Below are 21,243 nucleotides of genomic sequence, written 5' to 3' on the forward strand. Positions count from 1 at the left end.
GAAAAGTGGTTTTCCATTCATCTCTAGGTCTTATTCACAGTAGATTGTATATCCCTCAAATATCTAGTTTAGTGAAGATCCTGGTAGTCTTCAGGTGGTCCAACAATTCTGGGATGAGGAGCAGGGAGTACTGGTTTCGAATAGCCACCTGTGTCACTTTTTTTTTTTTTTTTTTTTTTTTTTTTTTGCATAAAGAGGACTGGTGTCCCCACTGGAGAGGTGGATCTCTGAATGAAGCCCCTGAAAAGATTTTCCTGGTTATACGCACATGGTGCCTCTAGCTCTGATTTAGACATGGTGTATATCCGTCCATAGTATCAGAGGGGTAGCCGTGTTAGTCTGGATCTGTAAAAAGCAACAGAGAGTCCTGTGGCACCTTTAAGACTAACAGATGTATTGGAGCATAAGCTTTTGTGGGTGAATGCCCACTTCGTCGGATGCATGTAATGGAAATTTCCAGGGGCAGGTATAAATATGCTGGCAAGAATCAGTCTGGAGATAACGAGGTTAGTTCAGTCAGGGAGGGTGAGGTCCTCTGCTAGCTACAACCTCACCGGTTCATTCACCTGCACGTCCACCAATGTTGTATATGCCATCATGTGCCAGCAATGCCCCTCTGCTATGTACATTGGCCAAACTGGACAGTCACTACGTAAAAGGATAAATGGACACAAGTCAGATATCAGGAATGGCAATATACAAAAACCTGTAGGAGAACACTTCAGCCTCCCTGGCCACACAATAGCAGATGTAAAGGTAGCCATCTTACAGCAAAAAAACTTCAGGGCCAGACTCCAAAGAGAAACTGCTGAGCTTCAGTTCATTTGCAAATTTGACACCATCAGATCAGGATTAAACAAAGACTGTGAATGGCTAGCCAACTACAGAAGCAGTTTCTCCTCCCTTGATGTTCACACTTCAACTGCTAGCAGAGCACCTCACCCTCCCTGATTGAACTAACCTCGTTATCTCCAGATTGATTCTTGCCAGCATATTCATACCTGCCCCTGGAAATTTCCATTACATGCATCCGACGAAGTGGGCATTCACCCACGAAAGCTTATGCTCCAATACATCTGTTAGTCTTAAAGGTGCCACAGGACTCTCTGTTGCTTTATCCGTCCATAGGGCACCTTTCCCCTGGGTTATAGGTCTATTGGACAGTCATAGTCCCTGTGTGGGAATAACAAATCCACATTTTTCTTTCCAAACACATCCAGGTAGTTTTGATACTTGGGGAGCCCGAGGTTCTGGTTTGGAGCTGCTCCCTTCTGGTTAGCCCCTGTTGTCCAGGGTTTCACTTCTGTCATCTCTGGAGGGACTGCATGGGGTTGGGAGTGGGTAACGCTGATCTGAGCAAACTTTTCAGGACAAGGCGGTGAGTGACCTATGTGCACTGGTCAGTTACCAAGCTGAAGGCAGGAGAAGAGTAGAGGGGTCAGGATTGAGTCTGGTCAGGATACCAAGAAGTCAGGGTCAGGTACCAAGTTGCAGCAGAGTCGGGGACAAACTATGGTCAGAAGCTGGACTATAGGGTCCTCAACAAGGCAAGGTGTGGAGCAGAAGTCACTAGTTAGTTCAGCCTCGTTACCTACCCTGGATTTCACAATTGTGATCTACTGTAATATTAATAAAAAATTAAATTAACACGAACTGCCAGAGAGCATAGCACTCAGAGGCTCAGGGAAGATTACGTGCTCAGCCTGTCCCCTTTTAAGCCTACACTTCTAGTTCAATTTTCACTTCTAAAGAAAATCTGAACCTGCATTTAGGATCTTATTTAAAGAGATACTGGGTATCACTATTCATATTGACTTCAACTAGGTGTACACGGCTTCTTCTCTCAAGATCAGGCACTTGGATACTAAAATTGGCATAATCTCATACATAAATGACCATTGTACATACTCACAGTCAATGCCTATTTGAGTGCCTAAATGCAAAGGATAGATGTCCTATTTAGGTGCTCATCTTTGAAAGTTGAGCTTTGCTGGTCCCTTGGCTGCGGCATCTCCCCTGTTTCTGATGAGAGGGAGGACGGGTTCATATGATGAAGTCACTGGACTGGAATTCAAGAGATTTTGGATCTCTTCCTGCTCTGCCACAGATTTCCTGTGTGACCTTGAACAAAGGACTTAATCTTCCCTGTGTCTCAGTTCCCTATCTATAAAACCGAGAAAGTACTTCCCTACCTCACAGAGGCGTGTGAGGCTAAAATCCACTAATGCTGGTGAGCTGCTCAGATACCATGACCTCACAACTGCTGGCATCAAACTCCCAAATCTTCCCATATTCAAAGTGGTCACCATCCGTCAAGGCTGTATCCCCACTTTGAACTTTAGGGTACAAATGTAGGGGCCTGCATGAGGACTTCTAAGCTTAACTACCAGCTTAGTTCTGGTCCGCTGCCACCATTCCCTACCCTGGGAAGCTTTTAGAAACCTCTCACCAATTCCCTGGTGAATACAGATCCAAACTCCTTGGATCTTAAACAAGGAGAAATTGACCCTTCCCCCCTCCTTCCTTTCACCAACTCCTGGTGAATACAGATCCAAACCCCCTTGGATCTTAAAACAAGGAGAAATCAATCAGGTTCTTAAAAAGAAGGCTTTTAATTAAAGAAAAAGGTAAAAATCATCTCTGTAAAATCAGTATGGAAAATAACTTTACAGGGTAATCAAACTTAAAGAGCTCAGAGGACCCCCCTCTAGCCTCAGGTTCAAAGTACAGCAAACAAAGATAAACACTCTAGTAAAAGGTACATTTACAAGTTGAGAAAATAAAGTAAAACTAAGACGCCTTGCCTGGCTTTTTACTTACAAGTTTGAAATAAGAGAGACTTGTTTAGAAAGATGGGGAGAACCTGGATTGATGTCTGGTCCCTCTCAGTCCCAAGAGCGAACAACCCCTTAAAACAAAGAGCACACACAAAAGCCTTCCCCCCCCCCCAAGATTTGAAAGTATCTTGTCCCCTTATTGGTCCTTTGGGTCAGGTGTCAGCCAGGTTACCCGAGCTTCTTAACCCTTTACAGGTAAAAGGATTTTGGAGTCTCTGGCCAGGAGGGATTTTAGTACTGTACACAGGAGAGCTGTTACCCTTCCCTTTATAGTTATGACACCATCTTTCATTACTTTCAATAGGCCTGAAACCAAACAGTCTTTAGTCAAGATGGCCATTATTTCCCTGCAGTTTTGCATATGGAAGCAAGGCTTCCCTTAGTGAAGATGACTATCCTCTTCCATTGTCTTCAATGGAATTGAAGTCAGGGTGCCCTTAGGGGAAGATGTCTGCCATGTTATGAGTGAGGGGCTGACCAGGAGTTATGAGGAGATGGGGGAATGTGAGAAGCAGGAGGGGACTGAGAAGTTGCAGGGGAGAGCCTAGAAAGTTCAGGGAGATGTGGGGTGCGTGAGGGTCTTGAAGAGTCAAGGGGAATCAGTGTGCAAGGAGGGAAACTGAGGGCTTGTAGAGGATATAGGATGCAGGTGGAGACTGGAAGGAGGGGAGGCTGCTTGTGTCAAGGAGTTGGAGTGTTTGTGAATTTTTTGAGATTAGCCTTGTAACAAATCCCACGTGGGTTGTGGTTGGGGAGAGCCTGTATGTATGTATGTGACTGGATTTGGGGGGAGAGGAGTCTGCATATATGAACTGATCCTGGGGGCATCAGCAAGTGTTTATGTATTGGCTTGATTGTGAGGGCAAGTCTAGTGAGTGTGTGTGTGTGAGAGAGAGAGATATTTTGGGAGTGCAGGCAGGAGTGTGTGTGATTTCCGTAGGCAGGAAAGAAGTGTGTGAGAGAGTTTCTGGTGGGGTAAGCAGGAGAGAGTGTGTAAGAAGATGAAGGTGAGAAGAGTATACAGAGCCTGGAAGTGGGGAGCATGAGAGAGGAAAAGAGCGTTAGAGGGAGAAGGGAGGAGAGATTACAAAGTGGGAAGAAGAGAAAACCACATAAGAAAAGCAAGGTGGAGGGGCGCAAAGGAAATATATCAATTCTTGCACAATGTAGGAAAATGAGATGGAGGGGCAAAAAGACAAAGGGCAAACTAATATAATAAATAGTAGTAGAAAGGGAACGAACAGTGAAAGGGAAAAGAACAAATAAGAGGGAGACAAAGTAAGCTTTAAAAGATTTACTGAATAGAAAGAATTAGATGCAAAATAATGCAATAAATAACTAAGTCTGAAAAGGGATGTGATTGAAATGAGCTGTGGGGACAGAAATTAGGCTGGGGGCAGCCCTGTCTGTCTGTCCTGTCTCTTCCCTGGCTTATCCTTTTCTATGTTCAACAAAATCTGATCTTGGTCCCCATTCCCCAATCTTTTTTCCCTGTGGTTGCACTTGTGGGTCGAGAGGGTGGGAGAAGTGGTGATGAAAAAGCTGATGTGGGAGAGTCTTGCAGCAAGGAAAATTGATCTCTCTCCTGTGTCCTTGGCATTTGGGCTGCTAGACTGGCTACAGGCATTGCCCCGGGGCCTTCTCAGATTGCATTACCTGAGCCTTCATGGAGGGGAATGTATGCTTTGGTAAACTATCCCTGAAACCCCCTCCAAGGTAAACCGCTATCCTGATGTAAGAGAGGTTAAGTTGTAGTTTGAGGAACCAGAGCCTCCTGGCTATCCCTGAGCTTCCTTACTAAGAATAAATCAACCAAGTCTGTAGCACATAGAATCATTCCAAGCTTGCTTTCAGATCCTTCCTATGCAATGCTTCCAGAACACTTGTCACTCCACTCACACTGCAGTAGTGGTTAGGGGGCAGTGAAGCTGTAAAAGGCGGAATCGGAGAAGGAAAGGAATTGTTCGATGGCTGGATGGGACCTGGGTTAAATGAAACCAGATGGTACCCAGGTAACAGATAGTTCTGTTGTAATATTTTATGTCACACTCCACAGCCCCACATGATTTCTTTGTCAAGATTTTATGGCCCTCAAATGGGACAGTCCCTGGTGGAAAAGAGGAGGTCTGGAAGGAAAGTTCCTCCCCACCTTCTTCTTAAGCACCCAATGCCATCCATTGTTTGGAGGCAGGACACTAGAGTTGGCAGACCAATAACCTGATCCAGCATAGAAAACACATTCTGTATTCCTGTATAGAAGATGTCGATGCACTCACATCCAGGAGTCGGTGGGGTGGGGATGGTACATAGGGAGGGAGAAATGGTATGGAAAACCAAAAGTTTATGGAAAATTGATGGGGCTTTGCTTCCCCTTGACTCTTTAGAGTCCTTCTGGATTAAAGTCAGGGTCACAGGGTCAGTGCTGGGTTTTCATTTATTTCGTTTTGTTAGACTAAGCTGTTGAATTAACTGGGATGCTGAGAGGCATAGGGCATTTGACTTCTCTAGCCCTTTCCCCTATGTGGGGCCTCAAACCTTTGTATACTGCAGACCACATCTTGTTAGAGAGCTTGTCTCATGGACACCTCCCCTGGCATTCCCAGTAGCAGAACATCCCGACAGTTGGAGTGTGTCAGAGTAATATTAGGAAAGCAGTGCTGTATTTTAGCAGACTTTAGTGAGATAAGTGTGGTGTCTGTTTTGATAAAACTTCCTTGTATTGTTTGCATTTACTCTTCATTTCATCTCCCCCTCACATTTGTTCTGGAACCAAAGAGGACAGGCAGCTCTCTGCAGACCACTAGTGGTCCATGGGCTACAGCTTGGGAACCCCTGTCCTAGAGGAAGTCTGTCTCTCCCTCGCTTACTCCTCCTCACTGCCATTGCAAACAGCCTTTGTTGCCAGGGTTACAACGTATGCCGGAATAATGCTGGAGGGGGTGGGCACAACAAAGGAGGTTAAACAGCAGATTTCTTAGATCTGTATGGCTTTCATGAAGTACCCGTCTCTGGTTAGAGTACTCGGCTGCCAGTTGGCAAGCTGGCTGCTTCAATACCTGCCACCTATTGACACAGGGGAAGAGCTGCTCTTGTGTACAGATAATGTACAGGAGCCCCATGTGGTTAATATTTCTGAGCAATTGCACTCATATACAATGTATGTAAGTGGGCTTCTGACCCCTCCCTGTTCTCTTCAAGGCCACGGCAGTATTTTGCATGTAATAATACTCGGCTAAAGTTCAAAGCCTGCCATCCACTGATAAACGCTACAGTACCTCTAATTATATGTTTTTCTTCTCTTTTCATTTCAGACTAAGTCAGAATTCACGGTTGAATTTTCTGTCAGTGACAGCCAGGGGGTAAGTGTGACTTTTTTCATTTCGTGATCTGAGACCAGAGAAGCATGGAGTGGGACCAGGAGAACACTGGCTGTTGAGGAGTTCACAGCCACTGCAATCCCAGCCTCTCCCCGAAAGGGGCATTAGAGAGAGAACAGGAGAGCACTGTAGGCCATGATGTAGAAATACAGATGCAAGTTGTTTTACCATTACATAAAAGCTGTGGAGCTGCAGGGAGTAGTGGAGAAGCACTGGCTCAGGAGACCTTGCAGCTACAATGCTACCATCTCCTAGAAGGGGAGCTGTAAGGAGTGGAGTGGCTGCACTGGTTACTGGGGAATGGAGAAGTACTTTAGTCCCAGCATCTACCAGCAGGGGGCATTGTAAGTCCCATTGGACCTCAGGCTGTTTGGGATCTAAAGAGAATGATGTACAGGAGCTGTGGCTCTAGGGGAGTGACAGGTGCTGAAGTTTTAGTCTCTTCCTGCCTGGATCTTCAATTTTACATCTGTCCCTTCTGTGAAATCCTTTGAGAATGAAGAAAATACCCAGTAGCCTAATGCCAGCTGTATGTTTTTATCCTTCTGGCCACAGGTGATCAAGGGGACAGTGAATATCCAAGTGGGAGATGTGAATGACAATGCTCCAAGGTTTCACAATCAGCCCTACAGTGTTCGCATTGCAGAGGTAGGAGCCTAGATTTCCTCTGGAGAGACCTTTTCCCTGGACACTTTTTCTTCTTATGGGCAGAGCTTGCCCATTTGTTTCAGTTAATTGTAAAAGGAGCGGAGCTCTCTGTCCAGCTGTGTGGTGATGGTGATGGCCCCCTGGGGTGTTTGGTCTCTTCCACCTGTCCTGTCATCGGGGTTCAGGGAAGGCTGAAATCCCTGAAAGTCTAGGCCATTTGTTTCCAATGGGTAGTAGCGGAGTGATAACGCTCCAGAGGCAGAGTATATCTGTTGGGAAAAGGCAGGTGGAGGAGTGGGGTGTGAGCTCAAAGAAATGTAACGCACACGCACACTCCGTGTGGGGCTTTAACTCAGGAGCAAGCTTTGGGAAAGAGTGAAGATTGAAAGCAGCCCAAAATAGGAATCTGGTTTTTGCTTCTGCTTTCTTTTGGGGACAAAGGAAGAGGTGTCTCCATGGAGGTAATTTTGTGGAGAAGTAAATGTTCCCTCAAGCCTTTTTAGATTAGTGGCAAACGCTGGGAAAGCTCTGCCTGAATGGCTCTGCCCTCTCAGCTATTTAGTCTCCTTGTAGACCTCTCTGTAGTGACGAGCTTCTTCTCCCCAGGAGAAGACTGTCACGCTCCTTCCAGGGTGGCTTGGCCATGCTGGCTGCCAGGAAGAAAAGAGCTCCTATATGGTCGCTAAACTTGTATAAAGTTGTGTAAAATCAGTCAAGTAGAATGATCAAGGAGCTTCTCACTCTGGAGATTTCGGGCTGATTTCAGGCTTGTTGGGTACAGCCTAGCAGCCAGTGTTTAGTGAGGGAGAGGATGGAGACCGACAAGCTGCACCATGGCTGGTACTAGTCTTAGTCAAATGATTAACAGTTTTGAAATGGAGAAATGAACTGATGGAGCCTTCTCCCTGTCTGACCCCGGGCCCTGCTATTCACAGACTAGGGGAGCCCTCTCCCTGTCTGACCCCGGGCAGGCCCTTGTTATTCCTGGAGCATGCGTCTGTGTGCAGATAAGGGAGTGCATCAGTGTATGTGAAACTGAGCAGCCTTTGGTAATTGAGAATTACAAATTATTGGATTACAAATGTTTGGTTAATATGCTGGCTACAGGCTCCCTGCTGTGCTGGAGCTTGGATCTTTCACTGTCCCTCTCCTGTGTGGGTGAGTTTCCTTCATTAGGCTGCTCGTGATAAATTGGCCTGAAGTTTGTCTCCCATTTGCTTTGTCTGCTTCTATGAGAAACAAATAATCTGAAACACCCCTTTGAGAATGACAGTGCGTCAGAGGCATTTCTTTTCCTTTTTAGAGTGTAAACTTAAAAAAAAAAGTCAGCAATACTTGTATTACCCATTCCCTGCTCCCTTTGTATGCCCAGACCTCTTGAAATGAATGAGGAGTGATTGGATCTCCATCCTGCAGATCCTCTGTACAGTGATATGTCTGAAGGGGAGGGTATTTTAGTTGGTCTGCGAAGTGAGCAAGCAATCCGTGTTAGAACTGCATGTCCTGTCTCCACAAGGCCACTCTAGGATATGGGAGAGAAGGAAATTGGCTTTTAGGTGACTTCACCTAAATCCTTGAACACATAGACCCTTGTTTTCTATTGCTCTCCTCCTTTTCAAACTATTTTTCTATCTACAGAAGCAATGTACTCCCCCCTGGAACACAGGTAAGACTAGAAGAGAATGTTCTCTCCTTCTTCCCCATCCCAACATCACCCCATAAAAACCTGTTAAAATATTTATTGGTGTGTGTTAGTGAGAGGGCTCCCTCCTGGTCATGAAGAAATGAATGGAAACTGCATTTCTGTACCCATCTGGAATTGACGCTAGATTAAGCTCCTATATTTATATAGCTGGAGCAGCCACGCCATTTCTCCTCTCACTTGTCGCCTCCATCTTGAGAACTAAGATCATAAATTTCAGATATATGGAAGGCTGGAGATTTAACTTACTGGCATCGAGTATGGGGAGGAAGGAGGAGGGCCAAGGTTCAGGAATGGATGTGAACGTTAAACTCGGTTGGGAAAAAGGCATAGTGGCAGCAGTGCTGGAAGAGATAAAAAAAAATAATCTGTCACACGTTCTCTGCTGGCCTCTTCTGGAGTGAGGGGTCTTTCAGCCCATCTTGCTGGATTTGGTTATAGTTGGCATCGTGTTACCCATAATGGACCAACATTGAAACTTAGTTTTCAGAGCTCATGCTTTTTTGGAAATTGGCCTAATGTAATTACGTGTGTTCATGTGCCAATTTGTAATCTCTATCCATGATCTTTAAGCAAGGACATGGATCAGAGGTAATGAGCCACATACTCATCATTCAGCCAGTGTCCTGAAAGCACTTCTTTTCTTCTAGCAGGAGATAACATTTCCGTGGTGGCTTTTTAATTTGTTGTAAAGTACTGAGAAAAAGGGAGGGGGTGCTTCCTTGAATCCAATAGGACCTTCTAAAGGTATCAGTACGGTAGAAAAGTCATCGCTATTGTTTGTCCTTTTTTCCTCCATAACACTGCTGGTGGAGTCACTTCTAGCTTATTATACTACAGGTTCTGGGGCCCTTGGGAGGCCACCGTCTGGCTTCAAGCTCATGCTTTTTTGTGGAGGGTATTTTCATTTTGTAGGAACTTTGGGTTGACAAGAACATGCCCTTCTTGCCGCCACAGTATCACATTACATTTTCCAAAACCTATCAGTCCATCCCTGTTCAGGTGGAAATCCTAGGGGGAGGAGTCACAAGCCCACCTACTGGCCAGAATAGAGTAAGCAAGAGAGATGATACCTTCTCATTTTTAAAGCTGATAATTGGGTGTGTTGTTTAGCTGTGTGCTGCTACAATCACCTGGTACTGAATGCCTATAGCTGCCATTGACTTCACAGGGAGGTGTAAGTTCTCTTGGAAAATCAGGCCCCTGGCACAAAAGGGTGGCTTTGCTTCATGCTAGGTATGTTACTTTGAAGTGCCCAACGTTTCACTGAAAGGACAGTAGTTCCAAGGAATGTAGACACATTGTTGCTATGGAACACAGCTGTGAAGGGTATTAGCAAACTCCTCTATGATATTGCTTTTGATAAACAGTGAGGTTACTAATAGTCAGAGATGATCCCTGCCCTAAAGAGCTTACGATCCAAGTTTAAGACCAGACGTGAACAGACAAAATGAACAAATGGGACTGTGAAGTTGGAGAGGGAGACTGGGCTAACAGTAATGCAAATGCGATTTCCCCTAGATTAGCTGTTGGCACACTTTGTAGATATTGAGGGCTTTCCCTGGTTCTATTCCTGTATTTATTTTGAGATAAATGAACATATTGGTAGTAGTGGTCCCAGCTAAGAGATGGAGCAGCAGGGGAAGGGCTGTTTAAGCCTACTACCATTGTATGGCAATAGAGAATTCAAAAATAATGTGCATAAATAAATGGAACATGAAAAAACACCCTTTAAAGGTAAAAAGCAACAGAGGGTCCTGTGGCACCTTTAAGACTAACAGAAGTATTGGGAGCATAAGCTTTTGTGGGTAAGAACCTCACTTCTTCAGATGCAGAAGTGAGGTTCTTACCCACGAAAGCTTATGCTCCCAATACTTCTGTTAGTCTTAAAGGTGCCACAGGATCCTCTGTTGCTTTTTACAGATTCAGATTAACACAGCTACCCCTCTGATCCTTTAAAGGTACTGCTTCTGAATAGGTATACCAGTGCCTTACAAAGCCCATTTGTTTCAAGAATGTAAATTATTTGGACATGAGCTGTGTAGTGCAGTTTGTGAGTGCATGTGAATGAGGGAATGTGTGAGTGGGATTAGTGGGGAAGCAAATGCACCCTTTAACGTTAAGCTCCGTGTGTTGCGCTGATTATTGGACTGGCAATCACGCCTCTTTGCCTTATGCTTTTGTATGGTGCCTGTGGCATGGTGGTCTTCAGTGCCTGTCATGTCTTAATTACATCACAGTCACCTGTTTGGAATAGCAGAGCAGGTGTGTGTGTTTGTGGAAGGAGGGAGGTCTCTCCCCGAACCCCTCACTATGCTGTTCCTGTGCAATTATCCATTTTATCTGGACAAAAGGGCCTACAATTCACTTGTCGAACTCTAATGAGGCAGCATGGATGCTTTCAAGTCTGTAAAGAAAGGGGAATCCAGCTAGAATTGGCAACTTAATTCACCAAGCTGGCCTTGACAGACCTCATTAAGTTCCCGTGTATTCATTTCAGGCTAATGGCTGTCATGCTGACTGCTGTTTGATTTGCTATAATAGACTTTTATGGTTTTCCAATTTGCTAAAATGTGTTTGCCTGTGTCTGTGCCCCGCAGTGCTTCGGTAGTACATTAGTTAGGCACCCATGTGCATGCCACACTGACCTTCAGGGTTTGTTCTCTAAGATGCATTTTTTCACTGTGTTCTCCTTGTCCCTACTACAGAGAATCATAGACTCATAGAAACATAGGGCTGAAAGGGACCTTGAGAAGTCATCAAGTCCAGCCCATTGTGTTGAGGCAGGCCCAAATATACCTAGACTATCCCTGATAGGTGCTTGTCCAGCTTGTTCATAAAAATCTCCAGTGACGGGGATTCCACAACCTCCCCATGAAGCCTATTTCAGAGTTTAGCCACCCTTATAGTTGGAAAGTCTGTCCTAATATCTAACCTAAATCTTCCTTGCTGCAGATCAAGCCCTTACTTCTTGTCCAACCTTCAATGGACATGGAGAACAACTGATCATTGTCATCTTTTTAACAGCTCTGACCATATTTGAAGACAGTTATCAGGTCCCCCTTCCGTCGTCGTTTTTCAAGACTAAATGTGCAGTTTTTTAACCTTTCCTCATAGCTCAGGTTTTCTAAACTTTTTATCATGTTTGCTGCTCTCCTCTGGACTCTCTCCAATTTGTCCAAAAATTGTGACTCCTAGAATTGGACACAGTACTCCTGATGAGATCTCACTAGTGCCAAGTAGAGCAGGACAATTATCTTCTGTATTTTACGTACAACACTCCTGTTAATACATCCCAGAATGATATTAGCCTTTTTCGCAACTGTGTCACATTATTGACTCATATTCAGTTTGTGATCCTGTATAATCCCCAGATCCTTTTCAGCAATACTACTACCAATCAGTTATTCCCTTTATGTAGTTGGGCATTAATTTTCCTTCCTAACTGTAGTACTTTTCACTTGTTTTTATTGAATTTCATCTTGTTGAATTCAGACCAATTATCCAATTTATCAAGATCATTTTGAATTCTAACCTTGTCCTCCAAAGTGCTTGCAACCCCTCCCACTTGGTGTCATGGACAGATTTTATAAACGTCCTCTCCACTCCATTATCCAAGTCATTAATTAAAATACTGAATAGTACCACCAGCCCCGGGACTGACCCCTGTGGGATCCCACTAGATGCGTCATCCCAGTGAACCATTGATAACTACTCTTTGAGTATGGTCTTTCAACCAGTTGTGCACTCACTTTAGAGAAATTTCATAATCTCTTCCTTCCCCCCTCTCTGTATTTCTGAACCTTTTCCAATTCTAATATATCTTTTTTGAGATGTGGGCGACCACATCTGCATGCAGTATTCAAGATGTGGGCGTACCATGGATTTATATAGAGGCAATATGATATTTTCTGTCTTATTACCTATCCCTTTCTTAATGATTCCCAACATTCTGTTCGCTTTTTTTGACTGCTGCTGCACATTGAGTGGATGTTTTCAGAGAACTATCCACAATGACTCCAAGATCTCTTTCTTTAGTGGTAACAGCTAATTTAGACCCCATCATTTTATATGTATAGTTGGGATTATGTTTTCCAGTGTGCATTACTTTGAATTTATTAACATTGAATTTCATCTACCATTTTCTTGCCCAGTCACTCAGTTTTGAGAGATCCTCTTGTAGCTCTTCACAGTCTGCCTGGGACTTAACTATCTTGCGTAGTTTTGTATCATCTGCAAATTTTGCCACCTCACTGTTTACCCCTTTTTCCAGATCATTTATGAATATGTTGACTAGGACTGGGCCCAGTACAGACCCCTGGGACACCACTATTTACCTCTCTCCATTCTGAAAACTGACCATTTATTCCTACCCTTTGTTTCCTATCTTTTAACCAGTTACCAATCTATGAGAGGACTTTCTGTCTTATCCCATGACTGCTTACTTTGCTTAAGAGCCTTTGGTGAGGGACTTTGTCAGAGGTTTTCCGAAAATCTAAATACATTATATCCACTGGATCCCCCTTGTTCACATGCCTGTTGACCGCCTCAAAGAATTCTAGTAGATAGGTGAGGCATGATTTCCCTTTACAAAAACTATGTTGACTCTTCCCCAACACATTATGTTCATCTAAGTGTCTGACAATTTTGTTGTTTACTATAGTTTCAACCAGTTTGCCCAGTATTAAAATCAGGCTTACTGGCCTGAAATTGTCAGGGTCACCTCTGAAGCCCTTTTAAAAAATTGGTGTCACATTAGCTATCCTCCAGTCATTTTGGTACAAGCCTGATTTAAATGATAGGTTACCAACCACAGTTAGTAACCCAGAAATTTCACATTTGAGTTCCTTCAGAACTCTTGGGTGAATACCATCTGGTCCTGGTGACTTATTACTGTTTAGTTTATCAATTTGTTACACGCCTCCTCTTATGACACCTCAATCTGGGACATTTCCTCAGATTTGTCACCTAAAAAGAATGGTTCAGGTTTGGGAATCTCCCTCACGTCCTCAACCGGGGGAAGACCGATGCAAAGAATTCATTTAGTTTCTCCAAATTGGCCTTATCTTCCTTGAGTGCTCCTTTAGCATCTCGATTGTCCAGTGGCCCCACTGATTGTTTAGCAGGTATCAGTCCTTTGTCCATCCCCTCCCACAAATCAAAATTCCTAGAGATTTTGGCCGAGTGTCTCAATGTTGCTAATGGTACCAGCCTGTGTGTGTGTGTGCGCATAAGTTTATTGTGATGTCATGTGTGACAACAGCAAAGAATGTTCTGCTGCAGCATTCTTGCCTTGCGTTCAGTCTGCAACTTGCTTTGTTGACAATGGCTGATGAACCAAGGAGCTACTGATAGACATGTACTAACCATCTGTCAACAACTTCTTGAATCAGCTATTTCCACAGGTTTTAGAAAAGAGGATGGGTTTTTACAAAAGGTAATCCCCAGATTAATTTCCTGCTCATTGGATCACACATTATAGGTTGGTGCCTCCTTGTCCTAGGGACTGGTGGGGGCTAGTATTGCAACAGTCAGTTCTCAACGTTCCATTTTGATTTGAATGTGGGCATCTTTCAGTTCCCCTTCTGCTTCGGGATTTTAAGTTCCTCGGAGGCAGATTTAGATTATTTTATCTTTCTGAAGACTAGTATGAGTCTGCTATATTCTGTTATATTTAACACATTGGATAATTTATAGAGTAATGTGTATTATTGGGTTACACCTTCTGGCATAAGACTGTCTTCTCGGTCACGCTTTAGGTGCCAGACTGCCACTTAGTACCTCAACCACCCATGAGATGACACACCAAAAGAAGTACCTGTAACTTGACAGGGCATATTAATTTATACTAGGGATTTGTTTACAGCACAAGAAGCTTCCACTGCATCTATAACCATCTGCCTATTGATCTGTGAGAGAGAGGCGCAGAGACCAATAAATCATCTCCAAATTTCTCTGCTGCTGGATTGAGCCATTCAGCTGCCAGTGCCTCTGGGCTACAGAATCTAAATATCTCCCATCCACTCCAAAGGGCATTTTGTGGGCTAAGGTTCTTTGACCTTTCCCTCCTGTTAGTATGGTGAGGAGGTAATGAGAAAACTCCTCTAAACATCAGATAGGTGGCATCATTTAGAAAACTGCCATCTTTGGCTTTGTAGCCCTGTGACTTTTGTCTGCAGCAGTTTAGCATATTAAAAAGCATCAGGCATAAGCAGGGATGTGTGTGTGTGTGTGTGTGTGTGTGTGTGTGGTGTGAGCCTGCATGCATATGTGGTTTCCAGTAAACTCCCCACCACAACAAACACAAGTATCTGCATTGTAAGCAGCAAGTCTTTCCGCTATCAACTCGCTAGTCTGTATTCTAGCCTTTGCTCTACAGACCTCTTTGCAGACTTGAACCATCTAATGTATCTGTCTCATTCAAAGCAAATAAATAAGAACAAACTCCAGTATGAGACAGGGCTGGAAGAAAAGGAAAACTCTAGCCTGCTTTTATAGATAGAAACATAGACAAAGGAAGTTTCTGCAAAGCAGAGTCCTGCCTCTGCAGTCACAGTCCATCTTGTCAGTGTTGTGTCCCCTGACCATGGTTTTGATTGCCATTTATTTGATTTGGGAATGTAGTGGCGATACAATCACTTGCCATTTACAGCAGTTATTTCTGTTCTAGAAAAAGCCTCTGGGAATGAGACTTCACAAGTCTGGGGTTACCATTTTCATTTTTAATGTATTGATGCTGCTGAAGCAGCATTCTCTCTCTCTCTCTCTCTCTCTCTCTCTTTTAAATTGGGTGGAAAGGTGTGCTGCTGCCCAGAGTGGGGGCTGCAGGAAAGGGTCGTCATCACACTGCCTTACCTGGAATGCGATCGTGGTAGGAGAGGGTGGGGAGCAAAAAAGCCAAAGCCCCAGATGTAATTAAAATTATTATTTTGTTTTAATGGTAATCATGTTAGTAATTACATCCGTTTCCCAGCCGATCCTGCCCAGGAGTCTTTGGAGACCCATACAATTCTATTGCAATGGCTACAAGGCCTGATGCTGTGAATATGAAGCAGTTGGAATGAGTGTGAACTTCTAGTTCAGACACATTAGTAATTCTCTTACATACTCCAGGCCATCTTTGATTATTTTTTTCTTTAAATAAAAAACCTTTAACTTGAAGGAGATGATAAAGCTCTGATAGGACAGAGATTCCTGCTACTCTGTAGAGCTGTCAGTAATCAGTGCTGGCCGTTTTCCTCTCTTTTCTTTTTTTATCCCTGCTTGCCGCCTTCTTCTCTATCCACTCTTTTGCTTCTGTGTGTTTTTTAGAGCTGCATGAATAATTGGCAGTGAATAATTTATCTGGCAAATCTATCCTCCTACCGTTGGCCCAGCCCCCCTCACAGGATACCTGTAAACAGATCAAGATTTCCTTAGATGTACTTAGTATGCAAAATTATCTGACGGAGGTTTTTAAAACTTTCTAGATTGATCACAAACAGTGCTGTGGAATATTCACTATTCAGACTGTGTTGGTTAATTGCGATTGGTCAGAAATCACATGGTTCTGTTTCTGGGATTGGTATGCAAGCACTTCCAGCACAAATACTCCCTTATGTGAATGTAAACTTTGGTTTATTCAATTACTCATCTTGTAACTTTGTAATTCACTTTCTGCAAACATCAATCCCAGTAACACTCAGTGGCACAAATGTCCATGGGACGTGAACACCAAAGAAGGATGCAAGCATAGCCTGAGAGAATGAGTTTAAACATTCAAAAGAATAGTCTTTGGAAAATAGTTTTTGTAGAATCCACCTGTGACGGTGCCCCCCCATAAGGCTTTATGGAATATGCTTATGAATGTATATATGACATAACTAGAATATGTTTTATGCTACATGTGCCATGTAACATATCTATGTAAAGGTTATGATCTACTGAATACATTCTTCCTATTTGTATGCATGTATCATTTTTGTACTTGAAGTTAGGAATATTGGCTGTCTACTTGTTTGATAGCCTTAGTAAAGCATTTGGCCAGCAGATTAAGTGCCCAATCAAGAACCACTTAAGCCAACAATGAACTTGGAGATGCCAATTCACATCGGAGATTTCCCAGGAATGTGGCTTGGCTGGTAAGAAACTCAGTCATGCATGGACATGTGACTTGCCCATGTGACTCCAAAACTCCATCTTGGAGCTGGACTTTGCATAGGAGAGAGGAGGTGGTCTCCACCCATAAGAGACAGTCTACTTAAACCCCTGGGAGACTCCTCCATTTTGTTTTCATCTGGCTAAAGAGAGAGCCTCTCCGCCCCCAAGGATACCTGAAAGAAACTGGAACAAAGGACAGTAACTACAGGGGATGTGAGTGATTGATTGCTGGACCCAGACTAGCAGGAGACTAGTATGTAAAAGGAAGCTTACTGGAACTGGTGAGGTTATATCTGTATTCAGTTTTCTTAGACCTAGACTTGCGGGTTCTATTTTATTTTACTTGGTAATTCACTTTGTTCTGTCTGTTACTACTTGGAACCACTTAAATCCTACTTTCTGTATTTAATAAAATTACTTTTTACTTATTAATTAACCCAGAGTATGTATTAATACCTGTGGGGGTGGGGGGTGGGGGTGGAACAGCTGTGCATATCTCTCTATCAGCGTTATAGAGGGCGAACTATTTGAGTTTACCCTGTATACGCTTTATACAGGGTAAAACGGATTTATTTGGGGTTTGGACCCCATTGGGAGTTGGACATCTGAGTGTTAAAGACAGGAACACTTCTGTAAATTGCTTTCAGTTAAGCCTACAGCTGTTAGGGGATGTGATTCAGACCTGGGTCTGGGTTTGCAGTAGGCTAACGGGTCTGGCTCAAACCAGGCAGGGCACTGAAGTCCTAAGCTGCCAGGGCAGGAAAGCAGGGGCAGAAGTAGTCTTGGCACATCAGTTGGCACAACCTGTCACACCCAGGACCAGCTCTAGGTACCAGCAAAGCAAGCACATGCTTGGGGCAACACAATTCCAGGGACGGCATTCCGGCCTTTTTTTTTTTGCTTGGAGTGGCACATTTTTTTCTTGGGGTGGCAAAAAACCCAGAGCCGGCCCTGGTCACACCACCCAACTCTCGCATATTATTTAAAATATAATAATAATCCCTGCTCAATCACATGGGGATTTAAAAGCCCAAAGATGAGGGAAAGACATTTGTTCACTGGTCAGGCAAATGAATCTCTCTGTTTTGATGTCACTTTCTTTATGAGAGAGTGAATTTAGTTCTGGTAATAAGTGCCAGAGTGATAGCCCTAAAAATTGATTTCCTCCATGACAGCATGTTCTTCAACCCTGACCTAGTGCTGAGATGGGAGGCCTGTTGGTTTACTACTGAGATTGCAGTTGCACTGTTGTCTTGTTTGGGTATGGACACCTCTCTCCTAGGAACTAAACTGAGCCCTTTGGTTCATTTTACACATAAGCTACTGAACAGGGGCTAGAAGGTGATAACTTTTGGACTTCAGAACTAGTGCCATCCTGCTGAAAGAGCTTGTATCCCTTCACGAGCCCCTGTACCATGCCCAGACCCTTGGTGGTCTAGAGACTTGCTGAATTCTCGTATCATTAGATCTGTTGTGTCCTATAACGTACTGAGATCCTGTACCACTAGAAATTCCAGGTTCAAAAGTTCTGTGACTTGCTAACATTATTGACCAAAAATGTTTCCTCATTGTTGCCTTTAAATGTTGTTTGAATTTTTAGTGCACATGGAAATGAGGAACTGCATTAGCTAGACATGCTCTATGCAGGCTTTAGTTTTGACAGCACTTTTTAATCCTGGCCTGCAATTCTTCATACTATTTTAGTTCTAGGAATTCTCAGAGCTCTGCAAAAATAGTTCAGTTCTGACCTGCAACACCTCATCACTGTTACTTCAGTCATAAATCTCTCTTTAGCAGAGACTGCCAGTTATTCCAAAATTTGTCACTGTGAAATGTTTTTGGGATGCAAACATGGGAAAAACTATAATTTGAGAGGATAATTTTGAGTAATAAATACTAGAAAGCGGGACAGTTTGGAGTTTTATAAACTTTACACAGAGAGATGTTTGCACAGGTTGTTACGGAATCATTTATACAGCACGCAGTCTGACACATTGAAAGTCCCAGAGAGGGCTGGAAGAAATCGGATTGCATGCAGAAATCTAGGGAGATCAGTCAATAGCTCTTGTTCCTTGTGATGGGCTGTTCACCCCACACCAACCCTGAAGGGGTTAGGGTGGTTCACAAGGGGCCAATTAACCTTACAGGCTGCACCTATGAAGGGTGGGGGGAAGTCAGGCTTGATTGATAAAGTTAATTGATGATGAAGCCCAGATGGGCAAGGGCTGGCTGAGCTTGTATAAAGCCAGGAAGTTTGCAGCAGAAAGGGGCTGTCTGGAAAGAGTCTGCAATCACTCTCTTGATACAGACAGATGGATAGGAATAAACCCAAGGGGGAGCAAAATTCCTGAAATCCTAGCTCTGTGGGAAGGGTTTTCTCAGAGGAGTTTCGGGGAAGAAAGCCTGTGGAAGGCAGAGTAGGAAAAAGCAGCAAGGTTTGAGACTGTGTAGACCTTGGTTGCTTCTGATCAGGTCCCAGGACTAGAACCCAAAGTAGCGGGTGTGCCCGAGTTCCTTTACCAGCCACTGAGAAAGTGGCACAGACCAGGAAATGCCAAGGAGGACTGCTTGGAATGGTATGCAGACACTTGGTCCGGAGGGACTTTGATACCCCAGAAGGGAAAACTAAAAACAGAAAGCACCCCGAGTCCTGGAGAGTGAGAGGGCCGTGGAGCAAGCAAGAATTGGAAGGAGGTGCTCGACCGGATGAGGGCTGAAATATTTGTGAGCTGCCAGTGCTGTGGTGCTTGCTCATTGGAGCTACTTGTACTGCTGTGTGGGAACTTTAAGAGTGCAGTCAGCAGAGCTTCCCTGTTGGGCCAGAGATGAAAGTAATAGAACATCCTCTAGGAAGATGCTGGAGCCCACTAGACCTCCCCATCCCCAGTGCACACTCTAGATATGAATGTCTTACATGGACCTTAAGGGTAACAGTTTGTGCTGCCCCATACACCCACACCTAGAGTCCCCGGGCTTGAGTGCTGAACTCTTATGTTAGTTTTATGCTGGTGAAACATGAACAAGTCCAGTGTGCTTACTCTGGAATAAAGCCCACATAGTGAAGTGAAGGGTAAGACTCTCTAAATTGGATTCAAACTGCTGTCAGGGGGAGAGTCCTTCAACCTAACTACTGCTCCCTTCCAACTCACAGATTTAGTTTCTAAAATTTTCCTGACAGTCCTGGTAGGCATAATAACCTCTGCTTTGTAGTTCATATTCATGGCTGACTCCTTTTTTGATACTGTCTGATTCCCCTGACACTGCTGTTTTTTGACACTCTAGGCGATTGTCCACACCATCCATAGACTGGCCTTAAAGCTCTGTTAGGCAGAATGAGCCTAAAGGAGGCATTGCCTTTAGATGATTTACAGTGAGCGCCTATAGTGTTAGGTGAATAGTTCACTATGTCTGAGGTGTGTGGACTGTATGTGAGAGAGCAAACTGGGAGCTGTGTGCACACAGTGTCAGGACAAGGAGTTTATTTAGATTTTAGTGCCTTCAAACCCTCTAGAAAATGCTATTGGTTTGTAAAGTGTCTGTTTGTTAGTCTTAGTTTTGTGATTGCTGCACTTGGGCTACAGCCCATGGAAAGGATCTCTGCTTATACTTTGTGAAAGGAGGTGGAGAGCACAAAGTATGGCTAAAAGTATATCACACTGTATTGACATACTTTGGGTGTGCTGGGAGGCAAGAAGTTGACTGCTGAGTACACTTGATGGGCGTGCATGTGTGTGACACAGATAGACAGACAATGTAATTACATGCCCTGGTCCAGCATTATTGTTTTGATAAAATATTTCCACATCTTGCCTACAGCTCCCTGACCCATTCAGGCTTTTGTGCTTCACCACTTGGAAATCCTCCTCGAGCAGTGCTGCTTCAGTCTGGCCAGTTCTGGAAACCAATGGAAGTATCCCACTCTTGGTTGCCTGGAACACACGTAGGAAGACAGGACAGTGATGGATTCCACTTGTGCTCACAGGAACTCCACATTGTGACATGTCCCCATTTCACAGAAGTGTAACAATCCCCTGCAGCAAGTGAATGTTAGACAATTTCCAGTGCAATGTCCCATCCATTCAGAATGTGTGTGAACTTTAGACATATCATGGGCTTAGATTTGAGTATTTTGTTTACATCATTGCAGACCTTGGTGCTTTTTTTTATTCTATACTGTATACTGCTGCTGTGTTGTTTTTAATTTGTATTTATTTTTGCTGGGTTTAAATTCCAGCCCCTATTAGCTCTGACAGGTTAATTTGTGGGCAAAACAACAAGATAGATCTACATCTTTTCTTGCAGACATTTGAAGAGCTGGTCACAATGGGCTCACTTTGATGTGTTTTTTTGGGCACCAAGCTCCTTCCTAGCTGATGGAATGGTAATAATTTCTTTGATTTCTTAAGTATCAGAGGGGTAGCCGTGTTAGTCTGAATCTGTAAAAAGCAACAGAGGGTCCTGTGGCACCTTTAAGACTAACAGAAGTATTGGGAGCATAAGCTTTCGTGGGTAAGAACCTCACTTCTTCAGATGCAAGTTT

The 21,243-nt window shown here is 43.8% G+C and overlaps 1 protein-coding gene across 1 annotated transcript in view; it reads left to right on the forward strand.

The window, feature by feature from the left end:
- Nucleotides 1-21,243, forward strand: part of CDH23 (cadherin related 23) — a 547,959-nt gene that overhangs the window by 152,424 nt on the left and 374,292 nt on the right. The window contains exons 5-6 of the mRNA XM_065408191.1: nucleotides 6,149-6,196; nucleotides 6,770-6,862. Coding sequence (XP_065264263.1) covers nucleotides 6,149-6,196; nucleotides 6,770-6,862 — 141 coding nt within the window. The remainder of the gene's footprint in view (nucleotides 1-6,148; nucleotides 6,197-6,769; nucleotides 6,863-21,243) is intronic.

The sequence above is a fragment of the Emys orbicularis genome, chromosome 7 (assembly GCF_028017835.1).
Source record: "Emys orbicularis isolate rEmyOrb1 chromosome 7, rEmyOrb1.hap1, whole genome shotgun sequence".
Classification (NCBI taxonomy): Eukaryota; Metazoa; Chordata; order Testudines; family Emydidae; genus Emys; species Emys orbicularis.